Below are 22,500 nucleotides of genomic sequence, written 5' to 3'. Positions count from 1 at the left end.
ACCTGCGTTCAAAGAGGATGGCAGCACCACGGCAGGTGGGTATGAGTGAGTTTAAATCATTACTGATGGATTATTACTGCTGATATTCCATCGTTAGTGACGTGTGTGTGTGTGTGTGTGTGTGTTTAGGTAATGCCAGTCAGGTGAGTGATGGAGCAGCAGCTGTGTTGATGGGTCGCAGGTTTGCAGTAGAAGCCCTTGGTCTTCCGGTGTTAGGAATCCTGAGAGCCGGGGCCGTAGTGGGCGTTCCTCCGGATGTGATGGGCATCGGGCCGGCCTACGCCATCCCAGCTGCCCTGGAGAAGGCAGGTAGGTGCCATGTAGTGCTGCATTACACGGTACTCTTTCGTCTCCATAGGAAAACCTCTGCACATGGTGAACATCTGAAAACTGCAGGCTTGTGCGTAAATCGCAACCACAAACCATAAAAATTCTAGTATATAAATTACAGAATCCAATTAAATTTCAGTCTATTTGAATAGATGAATAGAGGTTTTCAATGTTTCTTTCATCCCTTCAGGTTTGACTGTCAACGATGTCGACGTCTTTGAGATCAACGAAGCCTTTGCCAGTCAGGTGAGTGGATTTCAGCATCGTTAGCTCTGCATATCTTGTTCGTTTGGCGAAACCGCTAAACATGTGCTTCTAAACCACAGGCGGTTTACTGTGTAGAGAAATTAGGCATTCCGATGGAGAAAGTGAACCCTAATGGTGGTGCCATCGCACTGGGTCACCCACTGGGCTGCACAGGAGCTCGCCAGGTCGTGACCTTGCTCAATGAACTCAAACGCAGGGGCAGGAGGTGAATATGCTATTCTGGATTTTCAGTTAATTATTTTCTACATCTGGATTTGATGCAGCGTGTCATGTGAACATCTGGTTGTTTTTTCAGGGCCTATGGCGTGGTGTCCATGTGCATTGGAACTGGCATGGGAGCTGCTGCAGTCTTCGAGTATCCTGGACCTTAAAGAAGACTGGAGCTCGATGAAGCACCAGGAACGTGTGGAGAATCGTAAACATTAAACACTAGCATAAGAATTAACCTCTGTCTTTCGTCAGAGTGGACCGAGACTTTAAATAAACTATGATTTAAAAGTGTGTAATTAGGTAATTACTTAAGAAAGAAAAATCTGAAATGCGTTAAAAAAAAAAAAAAACAGCAAACAGGTAGATAACAACTAACGGAAGTCTAAGACAGGAAAGCCATCCAGAAACAAAATTTCTTAATGTACTGTAGCTCAAAAATATCTGCATTACCACATGACCTACAAACCTGTCTGTGTTTGCAGAGAGCTTATTACATGAGATCATTTATGCTTGTGCCAGAATGTTGAGATTCACCGAATAGACAGCACAAAAGAAACGTTACATATTTTAGTTTTTTTATGAGACTGGGTTGCAGTCAAATCAAAGAAAGCTCTGTGCATGGGTTCTGGTGAGACAGACTTGCATTACTTGTTGAACTAAGTAGACGAAATTGTTTTTCAGGGATAAATAAAATCCATCTATCCATTCCTGCTCACTAAATATTTCAAAATGTGCCTCAGGGATAGAAAAATCCATCCCTCCATCGATTATTCCCTCCCTTCCTCCTATCTAATCCTATACGTTGCTGATTGGCTGATTAACTAAGACAAGTATCCTTTGGTCATTATAAACCTGAATGATGATTTACAAACCTTTCAGATTGTATTCTTTAAGGTTTTGTGTGTTTAATGTTTGCACATACAGTTGTAGTTTTTATTCAAAGGCACTTACTGTATGTCCTGATAATGATGCTCTCTCTACTGTGGCTCTTCTGAGCCAAGATATTTACAGAGATTATTCAATAAAAAGTGATTATTCCACATAGAGGGTAAATCCTAAAACAAGACTAAAATATTGCTGAGATGTTACAAATCATCGGAGAAGCAAATTTGCTTTGTCGTTTGTAAAATCTTATTTGATTGACTAATAGAAAAGTAAAATTTGCATATTTTTCTAATAAATACCAATGGAGATAAAGCTGTCAGAGTGTTTATTGTATTCTCAGGAGTCAGGTCAGGTTGGATGCATATCTCTCGTCCAAAGATCCTTTTCCCTGAATCTGCAGAGTAAGACGGGGCTCTCCCAGAATTCCCTGCACTGTGAATGTTGTCTGGAATAAATCCTGATCCCTGTGGGAAACAGATTGAAGAATATCATGTCCTTTCAGTACTATAATCCTTCATTCATTCATTCATCTTCTACCGCTTATCCGAACCTGTGCCTATCTCAGGCGTCATCGGGCATCAAGGCAGGATACACCCTGGACGTAGTGCCAACCCATCGCAGGGCACACACACTCATTCACTCACGCAATCACACCCTAGTGACAATTTTTCCGAGATGCCAATCGACCTACCATGCATGTATTTGGACCGGGGGAGGAAACTGGAGTACCCGGAGGAAACCCCCGAGGCACAGGGAGAACATGCAAACTCCACACACACAAGGTGGAGGCGGGAATCGAACCCCGACCCTGGAGGTGTGAGGCGAACGTGCTAACCACTAAGCCACTGTGCCCCCCGTACTATAATCAAATACTGTAAATCCACCCATGTTCTGTAGAGGGAACCTGGGTTCTTCCTTGAGGGACACATAGCAGGGGACACCCTGGATGGGGTGGTACACATTCACACACTATGGACAATTTAGTGATGCTAATCAGCCTACTACAAGTCTTTGGACTGAGGAAGGAAACTGGAGAACCCAGAGGAAACCACAGGAAGAGCATGCAAGCTTGAATCGAACCCCTAAACCTGGAGCTGTGAGCAAACAACTATGCAGGAAATCCAGGAATACATATATAAAAGAGAATATTACACAAATGTATTGTCGGCGTACCTCGGTGTGAAGCTGATCTCTAGCACTTGTCTAGAGGAGGATCTGGGACACTCCACTGGATCTAAAAGGCCATGGTCTGGTGTGACTCTGAACACTTTACTCTCTTCAGCATCCACACCTACAAGGCAAAAGGTGTATGTGTATTATAAAGTGGCCAGAAACACTACATAACAGAAAACTGTCACAAACTATAGTCACATTATAGAAACCTGCAGTGATATTTGTACCTAGCAGTGCAGTCCAGAAACTGCTGGAGCCGCCCCGATTAGAAAGGGACACTTCTTTAACTCTGGTCTGACCCACGTAACAGGTGCCGAAGTCAACGCTATCAGAGGAGAGGTGCAGTGTGGGTAGTGCCAAGTGTGCACCCAGAGCGACGCTCTAAAACGAACAGTACTATTATATGCAACGTAGGCAACATAAAATTTAAGTGCATGCTTACATGTACTAAAATGCTCAATTCTGATTGGTTAAGATGAGGGTTTTTTTTTCACAATATCATTAAGACAAAAAAGAAAATGAAAGAATGGGATAAGGGTTTATAGTCATAGGTAAGTGTGTGATACCTGTACAGAGTTGTTCCTGTATTGAATTAGGAGACTCTGCTGAATTCTCAGTCTCCTTTCTCCTCTGTCACCACACACTAGTGTCATAGAAGGCGGAGCTTCGCTACAAGTCAGGAGGGATGCTGAAAGGTGAAAAGCCACCTTGACCTGCCAAAGCCAGCGACACATGTCTAATTACTCATTGTGTATTTCAGCTTAATGAAGCCACGTCACTGGTGTATGGGTGTGTGTAGCTGCAGACCTGCATATTGTGTTTGGGTGGCAGTGAGTGTTGTCTCTCGGTGTTTCCCACAAGGCTGTGTGTGTGTGGAGAGTTGGAGCTGCCCTGATGTGTGTACTGGGGGACAGAAAACGGCCACTGTGTGCTGAGTGTGAAACTGAGAGGGATGTCAGTGCTGTTGATGAGTTGCAGCGTGCGCACTGTCACACGCTCCTGTAATAAACCAAGCCTTTCATCAGAGATGAACTCAGAGAGAAACTTTTAGAGAACAGGAATCGTTCTGATATGTAAAAGAGTTGTTTGTTTTATAGAACCTGTCTGAGTGTGTGTCCATCAAGTAAATCACTGGCAGCAGCACTGAACTCCAGAGCATCTTCGTCCTCCTCCATTTGGACTGTTAGGCTGCAGACACACAAATAAAGAGAAAAACTACTCACATTCTACTTCTACGTCTGTCATATGTTTTTATTTTTTATCTTAAGGTAACGCCGTAAAGGTTTCATGATCGAATGTTCTTCATCTGAGTGAGTGTCTGTGACTCACATGGCTGGTTTAACATACGCCAACATGTCCAGTCTCAGGGGTTCCAGCTCATAACCCTGAGCTCTCGTCACTTTACCTTCGAGGCTCGGTGCCACCTGGACGACAACAAACAACAGACGTCTGTGCTGAAGAGCTCAGTCTTTCTCTGTACACTTCCTCAGTGAATGATCTGAAAGGGAGCATACCTTCGAGTCCAGTGACATGAAGCCAAGAGCGTAACCCAGACACGTGTGGCTGGCAGCTAGATCAGACAGTGTGAGAGGTGTAAAAGACAAATGGATGCTGCTGCTACCCCCTGCAGGGACCACCTGAAACAACATTCTTAGTATAGCCAAGCCGCAACAATAATAGCATTTCCCAGATGTCCGAGGTCCATGTTTCAACTAATATGTAACAAGGGAATGAATAAAAACACATACTATCTGTTGTGGAGTGATGCAGTATGGGTAATCCGAAGTATTTCCCTCATGAGGCTGGATAAATACAGAAAACAGTTTTCTTGATGAAGCCAGAGAAACTTGTGAACCTCGATCCTCTTCTTCACACTGTTGGACAAAATCCTAGAAACACGACAAACAGATGCTGTTCATATAAAGCTACTCAGAAATGTTCTCAATAATAATCTTAAGTTTTGACTTGAAGAATCAGAGCTTTTTATAAAGAAGCTAAAGAGCACTGGATTCTTTTTTTAAACTCCTACTGTACCAGTGAACACATATGTAATTAATTTCTGTGATATCTGTACTCATGTGTACTCAATGTAAATGAAGTGATGTGGCTTTGGCTGAATGCCAGACAATGTGATAATGGCACGTGATGCATCTTGGAGGAAATCTACATATAAAACTGCTGTTATTTTGGAAAAAAAAAAAAAAACAATTTCAGGTTCAGACGTTTGCTTACTGAACTCTCCGATGTGCTTCTGAGAGATGAGCTGCTTCCTTCCGTGCTGGGAGTCTGGCTTTGATGCGACCTTGCCAAAAAACCCATGTGGGTGTTTGGACCTCTGACAAAATCGTTACCGTCAACGTCCTTAAGAGGAAAAGGTTCACCGTATGCCACAAGCAAGTCTATTAACTTCTTGTCTTCGGGCTCTTTGTTGTAGGTCAGCCAGTCCAAACGGATATCTAAAAGCGAGAGAGCTCATGGTCAACGAGTTATACGAGGATAAGAACGATATCATAATATGCATAATAAGGAATGAACTATTTGTTCCCACCGTATGTGCTGGTGTTGTTCAAACGGAGAGACCGTGACACTGTGTCTCCTCCAGAAATGTGAGTGCCAAATCTGTGGAGTTAGACTGTTATTAAAACGAATACATAATGTCTGAGAAGTAAGGGATGTAACATGAAGGGGAACGTTGCTACAGAAAAACAATCAACAGTTTTACTGCTTTTATTCCATAGCATTTTGGATTATTTTTTTTCTTTCTATAGTTATGTGTAATATGGTTGGATGAAATAATAATAGATTATAATGAATGGCTTAATGGAAAAGGAAATGAATGTTTCTCTTCACCGTATATTTGGTCCTTGGTTCTGGTTCTCGGGCTGTGGTCCAATCATCTGGAAGTATATAGGGCAACCTTTCACAGATATTCTCATTGGAACAAGCGTCTGATTCAGGTCACCGACCTGATAAATGGAGACAAGGTTATTCGATTTGACGTCTTAGTCTATGGGGAGCAATAGTAGATATTAGAAATATTTATTTTATTATATATTGTTGACAACAGAACAAAAATAATAATCCAAATATACATATAATGGATATATACTATTTTTGTATGTACTTTGCAGACGAGGTGGTCTTCGTAATCGCCCCACATGTTGCTGTGAGCGGTGATGTTAATGACCACAGTTTCAAAAGGACCCAGTCTCCCTTTCTCTGGCTCGACCAAGAACGCTACACCTTTCCCATGGGCGAGAAGTCCACGCACAAAATCTGTGCCAGAGAACAAAAAGAGCTCATACTGAGTCGCCTTGTTCTGCTTTGTTTATTTTACGTTAAGATGCCATTTGTATTGCAGGGTGAGCGACTCACCTTCATATTCTTTTTCCTCTATTTTCTTTGATTGCATAACCAGAGAAGGTGAGTTCACACGGTGACCCCTGAAAGAGCAAATTAAAGCAATAACATAACAGACAAAAATGTCATTTTAATCCCAGTGAGAGATTTTATGAAATCTCATAAAAAAAAGTAAAAAAAAAAAAAAAAAAATGTAGAAGATGAGAGATGTGTGAGTTTAATGTTATAGCTTTAGAGCTCTTTATGGGAAAATATAATAAATAATTTATTGTACAAACCTAACTGTTGATTCCATACCTATATTTAGACTTTTTGACTGACTCCACGGACCGGTGTGCACTAAAGACCTCTGCTTCGATGAGAAAGGAGGCTGAAATTGCAGTGTGATTGGTTATCAGCAGCTGTTTGTTCACTGCTTTGCCAATAAAGACTGGATCGTCCTTAGTGAAGTCCAATACAACTTGCTGCACATCTGTAACATCTGAAGCAGCTCTAAAGACAAAAATGAATAGGACGAATTTTACATGTATATATTTAACGCTATACATTTAAAATGCATGTGTTTGATTGACACTGTACCGGTCTGTATCAGGCAGAGAGTAGGACACACTCAGACCCTTGGCTTTGCAGCAGAAGCTGAGCACAAGCGGTTTCTCCATCCCCTCCACCTCACACACAGCTACTGCTTCAGTCAATTCCTCCTGTACATACAGAGAAAAAAATGTTTTAAATACTCTCAGCCAAATTTGCATACAAACGTAAGTAGCTTGTTATCGTTGTTGTAACGTTAGCAATGTTTAACTTTACATGACAGTCGATTTGTGTCTGATGACTTTTGTTTAATTGTGTAAAAATATCCACTAGCATGTGACAAACAAATGTTAGTGAGCCAGGTTCGTTATCTGTGCCTGATCTTGTGTACATGATATATTTTTTTTAGAATCTAGCTAGCTCAGGAGCTGACTGTGAAGCACCCTGATATGCCAGACACATTTTAAAGAATTGCTTGGGTTACAGTAGGTGTGTTATGCATACAGACTTACATCGGTGTGTGCGGTGAAAGACACAGTAATCTCCATGTATTTGTTGGGCCCCACAGTGCCAGAGGATGGAGTAAAGCTGGCAGAGCAGAGATGAGCCTGAGGGCCCTGGAGCTGCAAGTCAGACAGGAGGAAAAACAGAGACACACACAGACAGGTAAAGGTGAAAAGCAAGACATTTCTGATCTGTAATTTTGCTGAACATATTGCAGCATAACCTCCGAGATCCAGTAGCAGGAAAAGGACAGATCAATGCACATCTCTACCTCCTTTCTCCACATGAAGTGTGCTGGCAGGAGAGTTTGGTTAAACAGCGTTGCTCTGACGCTCTGTGCAACTCCTACATACAGCTCAGGTAGCACCATCTGATAGTTCAGCAAACACACCTGAGGACACTGAACCTCTGCTCGAACAGGCAGGTAACTGAGAAAACACCCCCATGCGCAATGTGATTAGTTAAACGACATACAGAGATCTTTGGCACATTATATGTTGCCCAGGACTGAATTTTTTTTTTTTGTTCTCACCATCCAGTGCCATTCAGCACAGAGAGCTGCAGGACAGACTCAAAGCTCTGACAGCACATGGCTCTGAAAAGCACATTAACACTGCAGGAAGATGAAGGAGGCAGAACACCTTGACTGGGCTCCACGCTCACCTAATACACACAAATAAAAGCAAAATCACAGACATGGATAAAGCAAAGAAATACATTTGGTATATCTGACAGTTACACAGAACAACCTTGACGATAACCGCTGTTAATTATAATGTTAATGAAACATTTAATATAATCTCAAAGATTCCTTTAAAAATCTGTGGCTCTCAACATGGCCATGCAATGGATCTGGGAAGTTTTATTATTTAAGGCTTCAGACTTTGCCGAAAGCGAGCTGATGAAACTGTTTGTATACCTGTCCACTGAGTGCAGGGTCAGTCGGCAGCTCTCTCAGGCTCCACTGGGCCTCTAAAGGGCTGCTGTTGCTAATCTGCAGATTAGTGCAAACTTCCTGACCCAGCTCCAGGAGCCCCAGGTCAACACTAGGCACATTTACAGACAAGTCTGCCCCCTGTCTCAAACAAGCACACACACACACACACACACACACACACCAGAATAAGAAAGGAAGCACCATGTTGAATTAAGTTAAATATACATTATACACTATAGTTTCCTCTCACCTTAAACGTGACCTCTATGGCCAAGAGAACTGGGTTTGGGTGGTGTTGAACGTGACACTTAAGCATGGTGGTTAGGCAACCCGCTCGGCCTCCAATCAAAACCAGCTCCATATCAAAACACTCATTCATTTCTATGTGCAAACACACAGGCATGAAATCTGAGATTAACTTTTAATGTTGAATGCACTGTTGAATTCTTTATTCTGATTGGTCAGAAATAAGTCCCACTTATACTGTACATGTAACATTTATACATCCTTTTAATGAGCCGTGATATTTATTTATGATTCGTAGTCCGACGCATAGTCAGTACTGTGAATTCGCTTAGGATTGATTATTGGTAGATTATTTATAAATTAGTGCACTTTATTATTAATACTTAAAATAATTCATGTTATTTCTACCTATTTTCCCTAATGAGGGCTCAACTTGAACACTGTGGCAGTCGCTGATACACTCCCATTGAAAACAAATAGGTGACTTGCTGTGATTCCACATCTGAGAAAGACACACACAGATACACACAAACAGAGAAAGGAACAATCTTAGTCGCTTTGCAAAACATCCTCATTAATAATTTTCAAGCCACTTAACTGCATGTAACCTTAAATCTCTTGCGGATGGTGGTGTGTATGTAGCTCTCTCCTGGTATGAAGAGGGCGTACGGCTCTAGCAGGATCCTGAATGGCTCAGTGGAGCCTTTAACTTCAAGCTCCATTGCTATCACGTCACCGACTGGGTCCGACTGCTCAGAAGCATGACTTAAAAAACAAAGTAAAATATATAAAAAAAAAGATTAAGACAATATTCATATGCTTGGTAATCAAAAGGTATAAAAAAATATTTTCTATAAAAGTTAAACATCTTTTGTGTTACCTATCGTCATGAATCTTCTGCAAAGTTGGAACGTCCAGTATGACCAAGTGACAGACACTGTGAAAATCCCTAAACTAAGAGAAAATAAAATACACTATGTTAAATACATTTTGTGTGTGTTTGTGTGTATGTGTGTGTGTGTATATGTATATGTACCTCATCTGGACAGTATGTAAGGAGGAACACACACTCTTGTGCAGGAGCCAACATGCCAGTCGCTGGACTGATGCTGAAGGCGTTGTCAGTAGTAGCTTGTTGCTGGATGCCTGATGGATCTGGAACCTCTCCAGGCAGCAGACACTGCAGGTTGGGCTTCATGATTCGCCAGTGGAATGGAAGCTCCAAATGCCTGCCACACATTATGGACACACTGCACCTGATGAAACTGTCTTTCATACTACATTATTTAGCTATGAACAAATTATGATCGAGGTGTTAAAAGGTATCATCATGCGCAGATGAATTCTCAGGTATCTTTAATCTAGGCATCCGCTCAGGTTGTAAAAATAACAGGATAAACAACAGGAACCTATTTTTATAGCAGAGTATATAAGTGGAACATCTAGTCATTTTAGACAGATATGCTTACGTGCTGTTCCTGATTATCACTTTTTTTTGGAGCACAGAGTGCACGTTGGTTGGTTCAAATCTTATAAAATGATCGGCAGTCAGATCACGCAGTTCCCCGAGTGCAGGCACATCCTCACCACCCTCTACTGCCACCAGCTCCAGCATGACCAGCTGACCTGTGCCTGGCAGATACACAAAGCACACTTACATTGAGCTACGTGAAGTGGTATCAATCTGTATTAATCAGGGTTTTCAAAATATCTTATGAATCACTTCTGTATTCCAAATTTCCAAGTTTCTAAGTATTCCTTTTTTTTTTGATTTGCATGAACAAAAAAAAGATTTTGCATCAGATTTCCATGTAATATTAGCTTTGGGGTAAAAGGTATTACTTTAAAGTATGCCTCATTAACCTTGTATAGAGAAATCCTTCACTTGACAGTTGTCACAGACGATAGTGAAGCTCTGAGCGAAGCTCTCAGCTGTCATGGGGAAGAAAACAACCTGAGCAGCAAAACAAAATAAGTCTCATTATTTTTTCATTATTTTCATTATCAGTCTGCTCAAGTGTAGTCACAAATCCAGCAGCTAACAGGAATTATAAAGTCATTGTTTAAAGATCAAGATGCATTTCTGTTAAAAAAAACTATTACATATATATGCCAAAATGTCCTGCGAATAAGATTAGCTGGGGACATTAGCAGTATTAATGAATATTCATTATGCTAATTAGACTCTTACCTGCATGACCTCGACCTGGCCTGGGAGCAAGCAGAACAAAGAGGGGCTGATCGCAAACGGAGGCTCCTCTGCAAAGCAGGCTTTCACTGCAGACTGATAAAATGCACCAATACAATGCAATACTAATCATCCCATGAATTAAAGCACTGTAAATACTGTCCATAAAGTGTTTGATGCTTTATTTTAGACCACATTGATGCTGAAATCTCAGATCTGATTGGTCAGAAAGAGATTATGACTGGAAGTTTTACATTAATGCAATGTCAGTGTTTCTACAGTAACAGCTGATTTAAAGAGTCTATATGATCCATATTTAACATGTATCCATCCAGGTTTTTTGCTTTGAACTTGATCTTAAGCTTGTTTTGTTTTGTTCTGTCTTATTACTATGCAACAACACACTAAGACAAATTCCTGTACATGTAGACCCTACAGTACCTGGCAATATACCTGGTTCTGATTCTGATTCTGATTGAGGTGTTCTAAGACTCTGTTATGTTTGTTACTATGTGTGGTACCCTGAGACTGGAAGCAGGCCACTGTCTTTTGGGCATGATGCAGAAGGTTCCAGCACTATAACCATCGTTACGGCACAACAGCTTCATGGACTTCACCCCTCCAACCAGGCAGTAGCCCAGATCCAAGACAGCAGGCACTGGGATGGACAGAGAAGGAGAAAAGGAGAAATCAGAGACCTGTACAAGTTTTTATATATATATATAATTTCCATTAACCTACATGTGAGCATTGGTGGGGGTCTGTGGGCCTCCAATGGTATAATCAGGGGATGTGGGGACTGTGTCTCAACCACCAGGAAGTCCTCATAATGAGCCAGTGAGTCAGGGGCGAAGCGCACCATGTACTGACAACTCATACCAGGAGCTACGGTGCCTCCGTCACCAGGGAACCTGCCTGAGGAACCACATTCCTGTTAGCACATATTGTACACATAACTACAAATTCATAATCATATATTCAACGTGAAGGTAAAAGAATAAAACTGTCAATTAACAATACACTGCATCCAGGTTGATGCTGTAATTTTTTTCATCTGTAGCTGGCGCTGTTTGCCTAAAATCACCGGCTGGTGTGTCAAAGCTCGCTGCTGATTTATGCCATAAACATTATTTAATATGTATTAAATTATAGACTTTTATTTCTGAACCTTCAACAGACAGATCAAATAAGGTCTAATTTGGCTGTATTTATATTCTTCATTGTTTTTGAGTTGTTAAAATTATATCAATTCAAGTGACCAGTCAAAGGCTAATAATTAGATATTAATTTGATTACGGTGGGTTGCAATTTTAAAAAAAAAAACTTCCTGGCTCAACTTCATGGACCTCTGGGAATCCCAGGACTCCATTATGAGAGCCACAGTGATAAGTAAATGCAAAACAAACATTCTCGGGTCTTATTCCTGACACCAGATTTGATTAATTATGGTTATTAAGCATCGGTAAGTTATGATGTAATGATTGGTTTAAATGTTAAGTCATGTATAAGTTTAGATTTTCACAGTTTGGTTCTGAATTAAACAGAACAAAGCAGTTATAAACTAGCGTTGGGAAACGTTTGTGGTTTGTGGTGTTTTGTTTTCTCACCAAGACCAATAGAGAAGTGTGGTGTTGTGGGAGGGATGACCCGTACGTGACGGCTGGCAGCAGTCATGTTCCTCAGGTCCACTGTGGTCTACATTAGACAGAAAATAACATTAAATACCCAAAAAAGCTCTGAGAATAATAGATACTACAGTATAAACTAAAATATTTTATGTCTTATTCAATCTTTCATAAAAATGACCCAAAACTGTATATAATGATAAGAATCAAACTGTAGATCAAGTCAAAAACTGACTGAACCACAACACAATTAACTCTTCAATAAAGCTGTGGTTTGTGAGACAGTTATGAGGCATTATCTCGTAGTACCTCGTAGACGTCTCCGATCTGGTAGTCAGTGAACAGGACTACAGGTGGGTTGGCGATGAAAATTGGCACTGGATCTTCAGGGCTAGAGCTAGAGAGGACAAAGAGTGAAATCAGAGCCCTGGATTATTATCATGAACAATGTGCCAAATACAATAGAAGAATTTAATGTTCAATGGAGACAAAGGAAGCTATGTCTGATAAGCGGGTTTGTCAAGCAGGAGCATAAGAACAAAAAAAAAAAAAAAAAAAAAAAAAACACCCACAGGACAAACAAAGACTACAAAGTCAATAAAAAGCCAAATAATATGAGAGCAGCTGGACTGTCAGATAAAGTGAAATGATGACTGAATGCAGATGGACAAACAGAAAAAATGGTCCACTCTAAAATGAGGCAGATCACAAATACGAATACTAGGGAAGCAATTGTAACTGGATAAATAATAGGACATATCTTTCTTTAATTAAAAAAAATGTTAGCAAACTATTGTATGAAAGGAATAAGCCGTTCCAGGAAATATATGAATATATATGAAAATCATCGACTTCAGGGTGTTAACAGTAACTAGTTTACCACATCACACCCCGTCGATCATTTTGCTCCAACAGCACATCAGACCATACTGTTAGTGTGATGTTACACATCATTTGAGGAACCGATTCAAAAAGTTGGGGAACTTTGGCAAAACTAATCTGTAGATAATGCTAAGTTTAATACAGGATGTGATTTAAACAGGATTCCATTTTATTATGATTACTATGCCATGCATTACAGAGCAAACAACTGGACCAACATTTACAGAAGTGTATGTGATAGAAGTGTATATGATGGATATCAAACAGACAGCAATAAAGGACAAGCCAAAAACAATGATAGCCACAATTAAGCATTAATAATTAAAATGTATTTATACAATCATTGTGTATAATTGGAGATAATACAGTCACCTCTAAACACATTGAAATGTTAAGGGCAATTTTTTTGCCATTGTTATACATAACAATATATAATGACTTGTGTGATTAAAAGATGAATATTAAATCGATCAGATCGATAGGCTTTTATTTCATGACTGACAGCAATGTGTACTAAAAAACTTTGTTTTAAACCCATTAAAAAAAAAATTGGAACAAGTGACTGAAAGGTGTTTCCTGTTAGATTGATTCACAATAAGTGAATATTTAAGTGCACAGTCCTTTTTATATACATTGAATTTAAAAAAGCTTATGAGTTATTAGATGTATGAGTTAATGCAAAACTCATACATCTCCTATCTGCTCGATGCTTTTACTGGCATATGTTACTCCTCATGGTGACGAATAACAGCAGATGCATGCCGAGACCTTTTGTTCAGTGTTGTATTGTATATTAACTAATAATGCAGTGACACACGGCTGGCTCATGAAACCACTGAGCAAACATTTATGACCCTCTAAGAATGCAATGTTGACAGAAACAACGACAAACATTCTCATTAACAACCGTTTTCCCGTAACAAAATCTAAATTATAACTAAAAATTTCATCTGTCTGGGATGAAATGTAATAAAATTTTTCTTAAAAAAGAAATATTTGCATTCACTTTGCAAAATGCAAATTTAAGACAATCAATGAAGACTTTGTCGTGTAATGCGCACTGCTTCTAATCAGTGAGGTAAATAGACTAAAACTGTCTTCTCTGACCTGCATACTGCATAACATTTAGCAGAATAGGCATTGTGAACAATGGTGTTTAGTGATTAGTTGTTTAGAACAATAGTGATCAGTGACTAGATATTGTGAACAATGATGATCAGTGATTGGTTATCGTGAACAATGGTGATCAGTGATTGGTTATCGTGAACAATGGTGATCAGTGACTGGTTATCGTGAACAATGATGATCAGTGGTTGGTTATCGTGAACAATGGTGATCAGTGACTAGATATTGTGAACAATGATGATCAGTGATTGGTTATCGTGAACAATGGTGATCAGTGATTGGTTATCGTGAACAATGGTGATCAGTGACTGGTTATCGTGAACAATGATAATCAGTGATTGGTTATCGTGAACAATAGTGATCAGTGACTGGTTATCGTGAACAATGATGATCAGTGATTGGTTATCGTGAACAATGGTGATCAGTGACTGGTTATCGTGAACAATGATGATCAGTGATTGGTTATCGTGAACAATGGTGATCAGTGACTAGATATTGTGAACAATGATGATCAGTGATTGGTTATTGTGAACAATGGTGATCAGTGACTAGATATTGTGAACAATGGTGATCAGTGATTGGTTATTGTGAACAATGGTGATCAGTGACTAGATATTGTGAACAATGGTGATCAGTGATTGGTTATCGTGAACAATGGTGATCAGTGACTAGATATTGTGAACAATGATGATCAGTGATTGGTTATCGTGAACAATGGTGATCAGTGATTGGTTATCGTGAACAATGGTGATCAGTGACTAGATATTGTGAACAATGGTGATCGGTGACTAGATATTGTGAACAATGGTGATCAGTGACTAGATATTGTGAACAATGGTGATCAGTGATTGGTTATCGTGAACAATGGTGATCAGTGAAAACACCCCCACCTCTCTTTCTTGTGCTTTTTTCCTTTCTCCACTTTCTTCTCTGGTTTGATGAGAGATTTTCCCCCTCTTAGATGACTCAGAGGCTCAAAGTGAGGATTCCGCAGAAAGTTTTGGCATTTCTTAAGCTTCTGTAAAGCTACACTGTCCTCCAGACTCAGCTTCTCCTTACCTAATGGTTTAGGCACCTGGCAGACCTTCTAAAGTACAAAATCACAAAAACATTATTACCAGTTTCACTGCAAAACATTAAATTCAGACAAACAAATTAAATGTAACAAGCAACAAGCAAGACTTCTGTATTAGAAAATCAATTTTGTGCAGAAAAAAAAGAGAAACAGGGTGACCTGAGAGGAATCAATTCTAATAGAGAACGTTTCCTCTGAGGACAGGGTGAGTGTCCCCTCTGACTCCTCCAGAAGACTCTGGGCTGTAACAGGCTCAGGGATTAGTGTATAGCCATCATCCTGGGGTTGTGTGGACACGTGCATGTTGTAAGACACAGTTGGCTGAGCAAAGCCAGGCACAGATTTCCCTGTAAATAATATGGAACAGGAAATTGTACAGTAGAGTGCACAATTTTACACATACATAAAACAATAATATTAAAATAAAATTTGTAGCATTAGATTCCCCCAGATGTTTTCTCGTGGTCTATATTTTGTGTATGTACATAAGTCAATGTAGCATTACCTCGTGGAGCTTTAACAAATGCCACTTGCTCTGTTATGTAGTCCTGGGGGCAAATCAGGTTATGATTCTTGAGGAGTTTGTTGTCAACACACCACATAAAGGTTGACCTGACTAACAGGACACAATATCTAATGTTTAGTCATACACGAAATTTCAAATGTATTGTAGTTAATATAACCCAGAGCTGACGTTTTGCTTGTTTTCCCTATACAGGCACCTGGAGGTAAGCCAAGCTGATGGTAAGATTCTTCCACACCCTCCATGAGCTGAGACTGCACATGCTCCTCTGTAGCACTGGCCTTCAGCCGAGCCTGAATGATGTGCTTCTCCAACATATCAGCCTCTTGAATCCGACTGTTGTACTTTGAATGAACCTGCATAAAAAACCCAGTTTTCTTTGGTGAAACATATAATATAGGTTAGCAATACTTTAATACAGGCCTGGGCCACATCCATCCCCTTAGTCATCTCTGTCCAGCCCACGCAAGACCAATCGTAAATTAGAACATAAATGAAAAGTATTTTTGATGTGTACACAACACAACTGGGTTGCATTTATTTTTAAAAACATGCCATTTTTTTTCTTTATGTAAGGACGCACAAGTTATGCTGATCATCTAGCCATCAAAATGACATTTCACACCAAAACAGAAAAGTTGATGCCGAATGCCACGTTTTCAACAAAACATGGACTGCTAAATATTTATTTACAGAAGTCAAAGATAAAGCCATGTTTAGGACGTAATTCTTGTCCTATTTGGATCTATCTACATATGTAAACAGACATTTTCAGCATTAAAGTTCAACAAATCCAGATACAGATCCTCCATCATTGATGATCACCTCTCAGCTGTCCTTCACATTGACACTTGACATTCAGCCTTATTTCAATCCAGATTTTTATCCTTAAGGTGCATTTTTCTATTTTATGTACCATAATTACATCTATTAAAATAAATATTAACAGAATATATTTATTTTTCTGATTACTAGTAACAGCTAATCTATTAAATATTAAATTCAGTTATTTTTACAATAGGAGAAAATTCATATTTAGCAGAATGAAGTTCAAGTTATTGTTGTTTCTGCCCTCCAACACAGCTCAGGTGTCTCATGTGGCCCTTTATAAAAATTAATTGCCCACCAATGCTTTAATACATATAGGAACAGACTACCTTTTATTTCCTCATTGTGGATGTATTAAACGCACCGGATTAGATGAGCAACAATGATAAAGAAGGAATGATATGTGAATAATAATCTAGAAGCAGGAAAAAACTTACCTGCTGAAGTGCCTCTACGTATTTGGCATGGTGGTCATCTCCTTTCTTGTATGATTTTGTAAGATTTGCGAAAGTGTCTTTTCCTATGACCTCTCTCGTGTACTGGTCCTTAAATATACTTGCCAGCAAATGAGAAATGTCCTGTCAGAGAATGTTACAATTATTATTATAGTTCTAAACATTTGCCACCGAAAAGATTGGATTTGTCATATTCTTTTGACTAATGCATACACAAGCATATGGTGTCACTAATCACTAGGTTTTCTGCTCCATACCCAGATTCTATCTAGGTGACTTTTTAAACCTGCACCAAACCTAATGGTACTTAGTGGCTTGCAATATTGTGGTTATATAACACAATGTAAAACACCAAACACACAATGACCCGAATACTTCGCCAAGACGTTTGTTTTTATCAAGAATATGTCTTTTATAATGTGGAAACAAAATTAAAATGGATTTTTACATATTTTTCGATTTTATAATGTCAAGACTTTATAAAGACTTATAATGTTCAGCTGCAGTTTCAGATAATACTGTGATAATGAGTGCAGGTAAATAATTAAACTAATAAATGATTGTTTTTATTATGACAATTTGTTATATAATCCAATTTGTTTTGTTTTTTTACATTCTGACAAATGTTTTGACCTAATTAGCAGAGGTGGGAGTAAGTCACACGTGCAAGTCACGAATGTCAAGTCAGTCAAGTCGAGTCTTTTTTTAATATTTGTCAAGCAAGTTTCAAATTTGCGACTTAAGTCTGACTTGAGTCAAGTCAAGTCCCCATCACTGAGTCATTTAACTCAAGTCTCAGTCAAGTCTCAGGTCATGAATGTCAAGTTAAAGTCAAGTCGATTCTTTTTTTAATATTTGTCAAGCAAGTGTCAAGTCTCAAATTTGCGACTTAAGTCTGACTCGAGTCCCCATCTCGGAGTCATTTAACTCAAGTCTGAGTCAAGTCTCAGGTCATGAATGTCAAGTCAAAGTCAAGTCGAGTCTTTTTTTAATATTTGTCAAGCAAGTCTCAAGTCTCAAATTTGCGACTTAAGTCTGACTCGAGTCAAGTCATATGACTCGAGTTCCCCATCTCTGCTAATTAGTCGTTTCCACCTTTCGTGTTTTGCATGAAATGTCAGATTAAACATTACCTGAGTTTTCTCTGATGCTGGTTTGTGTCGGTTTACAGAGGGCTCGATGTCAATTTCACATTTTTGATCAGATTCCTCCAACATTTTTATCAGACAAATTTATTGCTCGCTAATTTAATTCGGCTAACGTTAGTTAGCATGTGACTGTATTGTAATATAGCGATGTGTGAACGTTTACATACAAAACATTCAAATATAAAGTGAAATACAGGGGGGGGAAAGTTCATACAGATACGTATGTGAGTAAATAAACGAAAGAAAGGATAAATATGAAAGCGTAAAAAGTTTATAAAGCGCTCGTTAAATCCTGTCAGGAGTTTGTTTTGATGTAGCCACACTCAGCACGCGAGCTGTTACCATGGTTACGCTGAGTCTTAAAGGGAACGTTCTTTCATTTCATTGTGTTTATGTAGGAGCCACGTGAGTCACCTGAGCTGTGTTGGAGGGCAGAAATAACAATAACTTGAACTTAATTCTGCTATATATGAATTTTATCCTATTGTAAAAAGAACTGAATGTAATATTTAATAGATTAGCTGTTACTAGTAATCAGAAAAATAAATATATTCTGGTAATATTTATTTTAATAGATGTAATTATGGGACATAAAATAGAACATGCACCTAAAGAAGCAATAAACACAATATATATACATACATATAAAGGTGGAAGGTGTGACAATGGATGGTGGTCCAAACTTCCACCTCTGAGGAATACTTGACATTTTTGCACTGTATTATACATCAGTGAGTGCTGTGTAAGTCAGTGTTAAAAATAATACATGTTATTGACATTGTCACTAAATTAATTAACTTCATCAGGGCAGGGGCATTGAATCACAGGTAGTTTGTTGCACTTTTGGAGGTAAATGAGACTAAATATCGTGACATAAGCTGCCACACACCTATCAGGTGGCTCAGTCTAGGCAAAGTACTAAAAAGTGTCTGGGACTTGAGAAAAGAAATTAACGAGTTTTGTATAAAGAAAGAAAATGCCATCCCCCAGCTTTCAGATCTTGGTTTTGCTGTAGATGAGACTGCACTAATGAATGAACTTAATGTCAAACTGCAATGCAAAGGCCTTTTAGTGCATGAAATGTACAGCGCAGTGAAAGCTTTTATGAGAAGGAAGCCACACCATTAATTGATCACCTCCACAGGTACTCATCCATGTTAGAAACACTGCTTGGTGAATTTTCAAGGCGATTTTAAAACTTTTAAACAATTGAGAGTGAAATGTGACATGGTTTCTTCTCCCTTTGCTTGCAGTGTTGGTAATGCAATGCAAGGGCAATGTTTAGCAACGGTTTGTAACTGCATGTTTCCGATTTATGCAGGTATGACACACTTTCTTTGTGTTTTCTTTATGTGCTCAACTTTATGTGTTCGGTTATATGTATATATTGATTGCTGGCGATGTGAGCAATTTGGAGGGAACTTTTCCTAAATTGAATTTGTGTATAAGTGCTTAATGTATTTCATTCTGTGTCAATGTATATTTTGTTATTTTTGATAGGTTTGTGAAAATTTATTGAGCAAAGTTCTCAGCCAATTACGTATATGGTAATATTATATGTTATACAGTATTTGGTATATTATTGTGTTCTTATATTGTTAAATATTATTATATCTTTTTAATTATCTTTTATATATCTATATCTATATTATTATTGTAAAATACAATGTTTTTTGTACTGTAAGCTTTCTTCAGTCCACGTGAGGCCTGAGCAGAGCGAGCAGGGGGAGGAAACTTAGTGTGCAGCGGATTGTAACTGCATGTTTCTGATTTATGCAGCAACCTGGATAAAGAACAGCTATTGAACCAGCAGACCGTCTCCGGTCGTTCATTTCGCATTACACAAGAACACAGCGCAGAACGGTAGCCAGATATGACACGTAGTGAACAACCAGCTACAACTACAGCAACAGTCACACATAAATGTGAAAAAAATTACAGCAATGAAGAGCATAAGGCAGGGTTACAATTGTTTTTCATATACACACTGTCTCTTCTGAGTTCACAAGACCAATCCCAGCTTGTATAAGAAGTTGGACTGGAAAAACTAGACCAGGAATGTGCATGAACGAGTTACTTTAAATAGTCAGCAATTGAACCTATTTGTTAACAAGTTCTGTTCTAGTTTTGGTCAGCCTGTGTCCAATTTAGAATATTTTTGGCTAATGGGAGTGAAACTTTATGTTGTCATTTGCTCTTTAGGACCAGCAGCCTCAAAGGTCGGTACAGTATGCTGTGTGTTTTGAGATTCATTCCTGCTCAACACAGCTGTAAAAAAATGCTATTTGAGCTACATTTTTTTCCTGTCAGGTTGCACCAGTTTGACGATTAACCTCTGTCCTCTTTCATCAACAACCCTTGTTGGATGTGAACATGGCCTGAGATTACATCACTTGCATTACATTGTGCTGCTGTGACATGGTTAGCACCACGGTGCCGGTGTTTCTTATAAAACGTCTCGACTGTAAATGAGCCTGTCATGCCTATAAAACTTTGTTTCTATCAATATGTTTCACAGAAATGCTGTATTTATCCTGCAGCACTAGCTCTGTCAATTACTTGAATTGCTTCATTTGTATGTTGCTTTGAATAAAAGTGACTGCCAAATTTTTAAGAGTTTACGTCTAAAACACCATATGAATGTAGATTCACATGCTGGCATAATCTGACAGGTCTGTAACCTACATTAACCACACCTTGTTTTTTATATCACGTTCTTTCACCTCAGTGACGTCAGCTTTAGGATTAGTGATTAATCAACTAATGGGGACACAAGACAGACCTTGAAAGATACGGAAACAATCATATTGACAGAGCAACATTTCCTCTGGGCCTTAAAGCTACTGTTGTGTACTGTTTACAAAACATAGATGCATTTCCATTGTAGCGCCATCAACTTATATCCATATGCAGAATCAGAAATGTTGACTGCAATAAACAGCTTTTCAATGCAATGTCCATTTTGGCTTAATTGAACTGTGGCTATGTTAAACACTTCATGCACCCTTGATTATCAAAGAACCTTATCGTCTGTCAAGCCTTCATGAACAGGTTGAATATACTGTATAATAGATTCCCATTCAGGGGCAAGGAAACATACACACATACAATTGTAATATAATGGTGATTAGACATTACTTGTAAATGTAATTGACATGATTACTGACATGTTTAGAGTTTGTGTGAGAATACATCAATTTAGTATGTATTTTTAAGGTGTTTTCCAATATTACACATCAGGGGTCTTTTTGGTTATTACGTAACATAAGAAGCTGATGTTTTATTAACTATAACTATTAAAAAGGAGAGGAATATGACATATTCAGGTTATGAGCTGGTTCAATGTAAAATTCAAGTATATGTCAGTGAAAATTAGAAAGATCTGTAGATTAAATGAGTAGTGCGGTGGATTAGAGCCTTGTGTTTGAGAGAAATAGATCAGGAAGGAAAGTCAACACACTCCCTATTTCCAGTGTGTGAGATGACATTTCAGTTCAGTGGTGTCACCTGTTCAGCCTTAATCTTAAACTCTGTTTAACGTAGCTAAGGGCATTATCATACAGCTTCAGGGTTTGGTTGGACCGTGAGCTTGGGTTACTCTCTATAAGGAGTTTCACATAGGTGTAGGTATTTGTGTGGGCATGAATTTTCTCAAGATTCTCCAGTTTTCTTCCATTTCCCCAAAACATGAGAGGCTATATGAACTGGCTATATGCTAAATTGTTCCTAAACATCAAGCGCCATTAGCTCATGTTTTCATGTTCTTGTTTTGGTCCTGTCTCCACCCCTGGATTATAATTGTTACCTTATTGTTCCCAGCTGTTTTGTGTTCTTAATTACGAATTATTATTTATTTAATTTCGGCTATTTATACCTTGTTGTGACTGTAAATGTGTGTGTTTTATCATGTTTATCATGTTTTTTCATGCTTTGCTGTGTCCCTGGGTCGCTGACCCATGTTACAAAAACCTATAAAAGATTTCCTTACCTAATAAACAGCAAACCTAAAGTGCCAGGTGAAAAGCAGAGGCAAAACAAACACACTAACATATTCATACAGACAAATCATTATAAAACTTCTTCCTATATATATATAGGAATACTATATACTTATATATTTATTTTGCAAGATACTCTATGATACGTCTGTGACTAATTACCTTTACTGATAGCGTTCACATAAATTATTCTAAAATAAAACGCAGAGT

General features: G+C 38.8%; 2 protein-coding genes across 2 annotated transcripts in view; one reads left to right on the top strand and one right to left on the bottom strand.

The window, feature by feature from the left end:
- Nucleotides 1-2,004, top strand: part of acaa1 (acetyl-CoA acyltransferase 1) — a 4,344-nt gene extending 2,340 nt beyond the window's left edge. Inside the window, exons 8-12 of the mRNA XM_060861577.1 lie at nucleotides 1-35; nucleotides 130-309; nucleotides 521-576; nucleotides 657-802; nucleotides 893-2,004. The exon at nucleotides 1-35 is cut by the window's left edge and continues 156 nt beyond it. Coding sequence (XP_060717560.1) covers nucleotides 1-35; nucleotides 130-309; nucleotides 521-576; nucleotides 657-802; nucleotides 893-968 — 493 coding nt within the window. The 3' untranslated portion in view covers nucleotides 969-2,004. The remainder of the gene's footprint in view (nucleotides 36-129; nucleotides 310-520; nucleotides 577-656; nucleotides 803-892) is intronic.
- A 6-nt stretch (nucleotides 2,005-2,010) lies between these two features.
- dlec1 (DLEC1 cilia and flagella associated protein) lies at nucleotides 2,011-18,361 on the bottom strand. The gene is made up of 38 exons (XM_060861578.1): nucleotides 18,278-18,361; nucleotides 17,127-17,267; nucleotides 16,061-16,217; nucleotides 15,844-15,954; nucleotides 15,498-15,685; nucleotides 15,154-15,350; nucleotides 12,566-12,653; nucleotides 12,239-12,326; nucleotides 11,373-11,546; nucleotides 11,153-11,289; nucleotides 10,635-10,727; nucleotides 10,307-10,397; nucleotides 9,913-10,075; nucleotides 9,480-9,672; nucleotides 9,324-9,397; nucleotides 9,052-9,208; nucleotides 8,852-8,945; nucleotides 8,448-8,578; nucleotides 8,180-8,335; nucleotides 7,793-7,923; nucleotides 7,532-7,688; nucleotides 7,269-7,379; nucleotides 6,805-6,926; nucleotides 6,523-6,717; nucleotides 6,241-6,308; nucleotides 5,990-6,141; nucleotides 5,716-5,831; nucleotides 5,414-5,484; nucleotides 5,098-5,321; nucleotides 4,614-4,754; nucleotides 4,380-4,502; nucleotides 4,195-4,289; nucleotides 3,966-4,053; nucleotides 3,673-3,864; nucleotides 3,432-3,578; nucleotides 3,093-3,246; nucleotides 2,866-2,983; nucleotides 2,011-2,156 (listed from the first exon to the last, which is right to left on the bottom strand). The coding sequence occupies exons 1-38, from the start codon at nucleotides 18,359-18,361 to the stop codon at nucleotides 2,036-2,038; spliced, it is 5,043 nt and encodes a 1,680-aa protein (XP_060717561.1). The 3' UTR covers nucleotides 2,011-2,035.
- Between the last annotated feature and the right edge of the window lie 4,139 nt (nucleotides 18,362-22,500).

This window comes from Tachysurus vachellii, chromosome 25 (genome assembly GCF_030014155.1).
Source record: "Tachysurus vachellii isolate PV-2020 chromosome 25, HZAU_Pvac_v1, whole genome shotgun sequence".
Taxonomy (NCBI): Eukaryota; Metazoa; Chordata; class Actinopteri; order Siluriformes; family Bagridae; genus Tachysurus; species Tachysurus vachellii.
Note: the sequence above shows the minus strand (reverse complement) of the source record. Positions and strands in the feature narration are given on the sequence as shown.

Excerpts from the sequence above, each read along its gene's own strand:
- dlec1 (XM_060861578.1), bottom strand. The coding sequence starts at position 18,361 with ATGTTGGAGGAATCTGATCAAAAATGTGAAATTGACATCGAGCCCTCT. Across the intron at positions 10,728-11,152 it reads GGCCTGCTTCCAGTCTCAGG|TCTGCAGTGAAAGCCTGCTT; the intron begins GTACCACACATA and ends GCATTTTATCAG. Across the intron at positions 4,054-4,194 it reads GCGTATGTTAAACCAGCCAT|CCTAACAGTCCAAATGGAGG; the intron begins GTGAGTCACAGA and ends GTGTGTCTGCAG.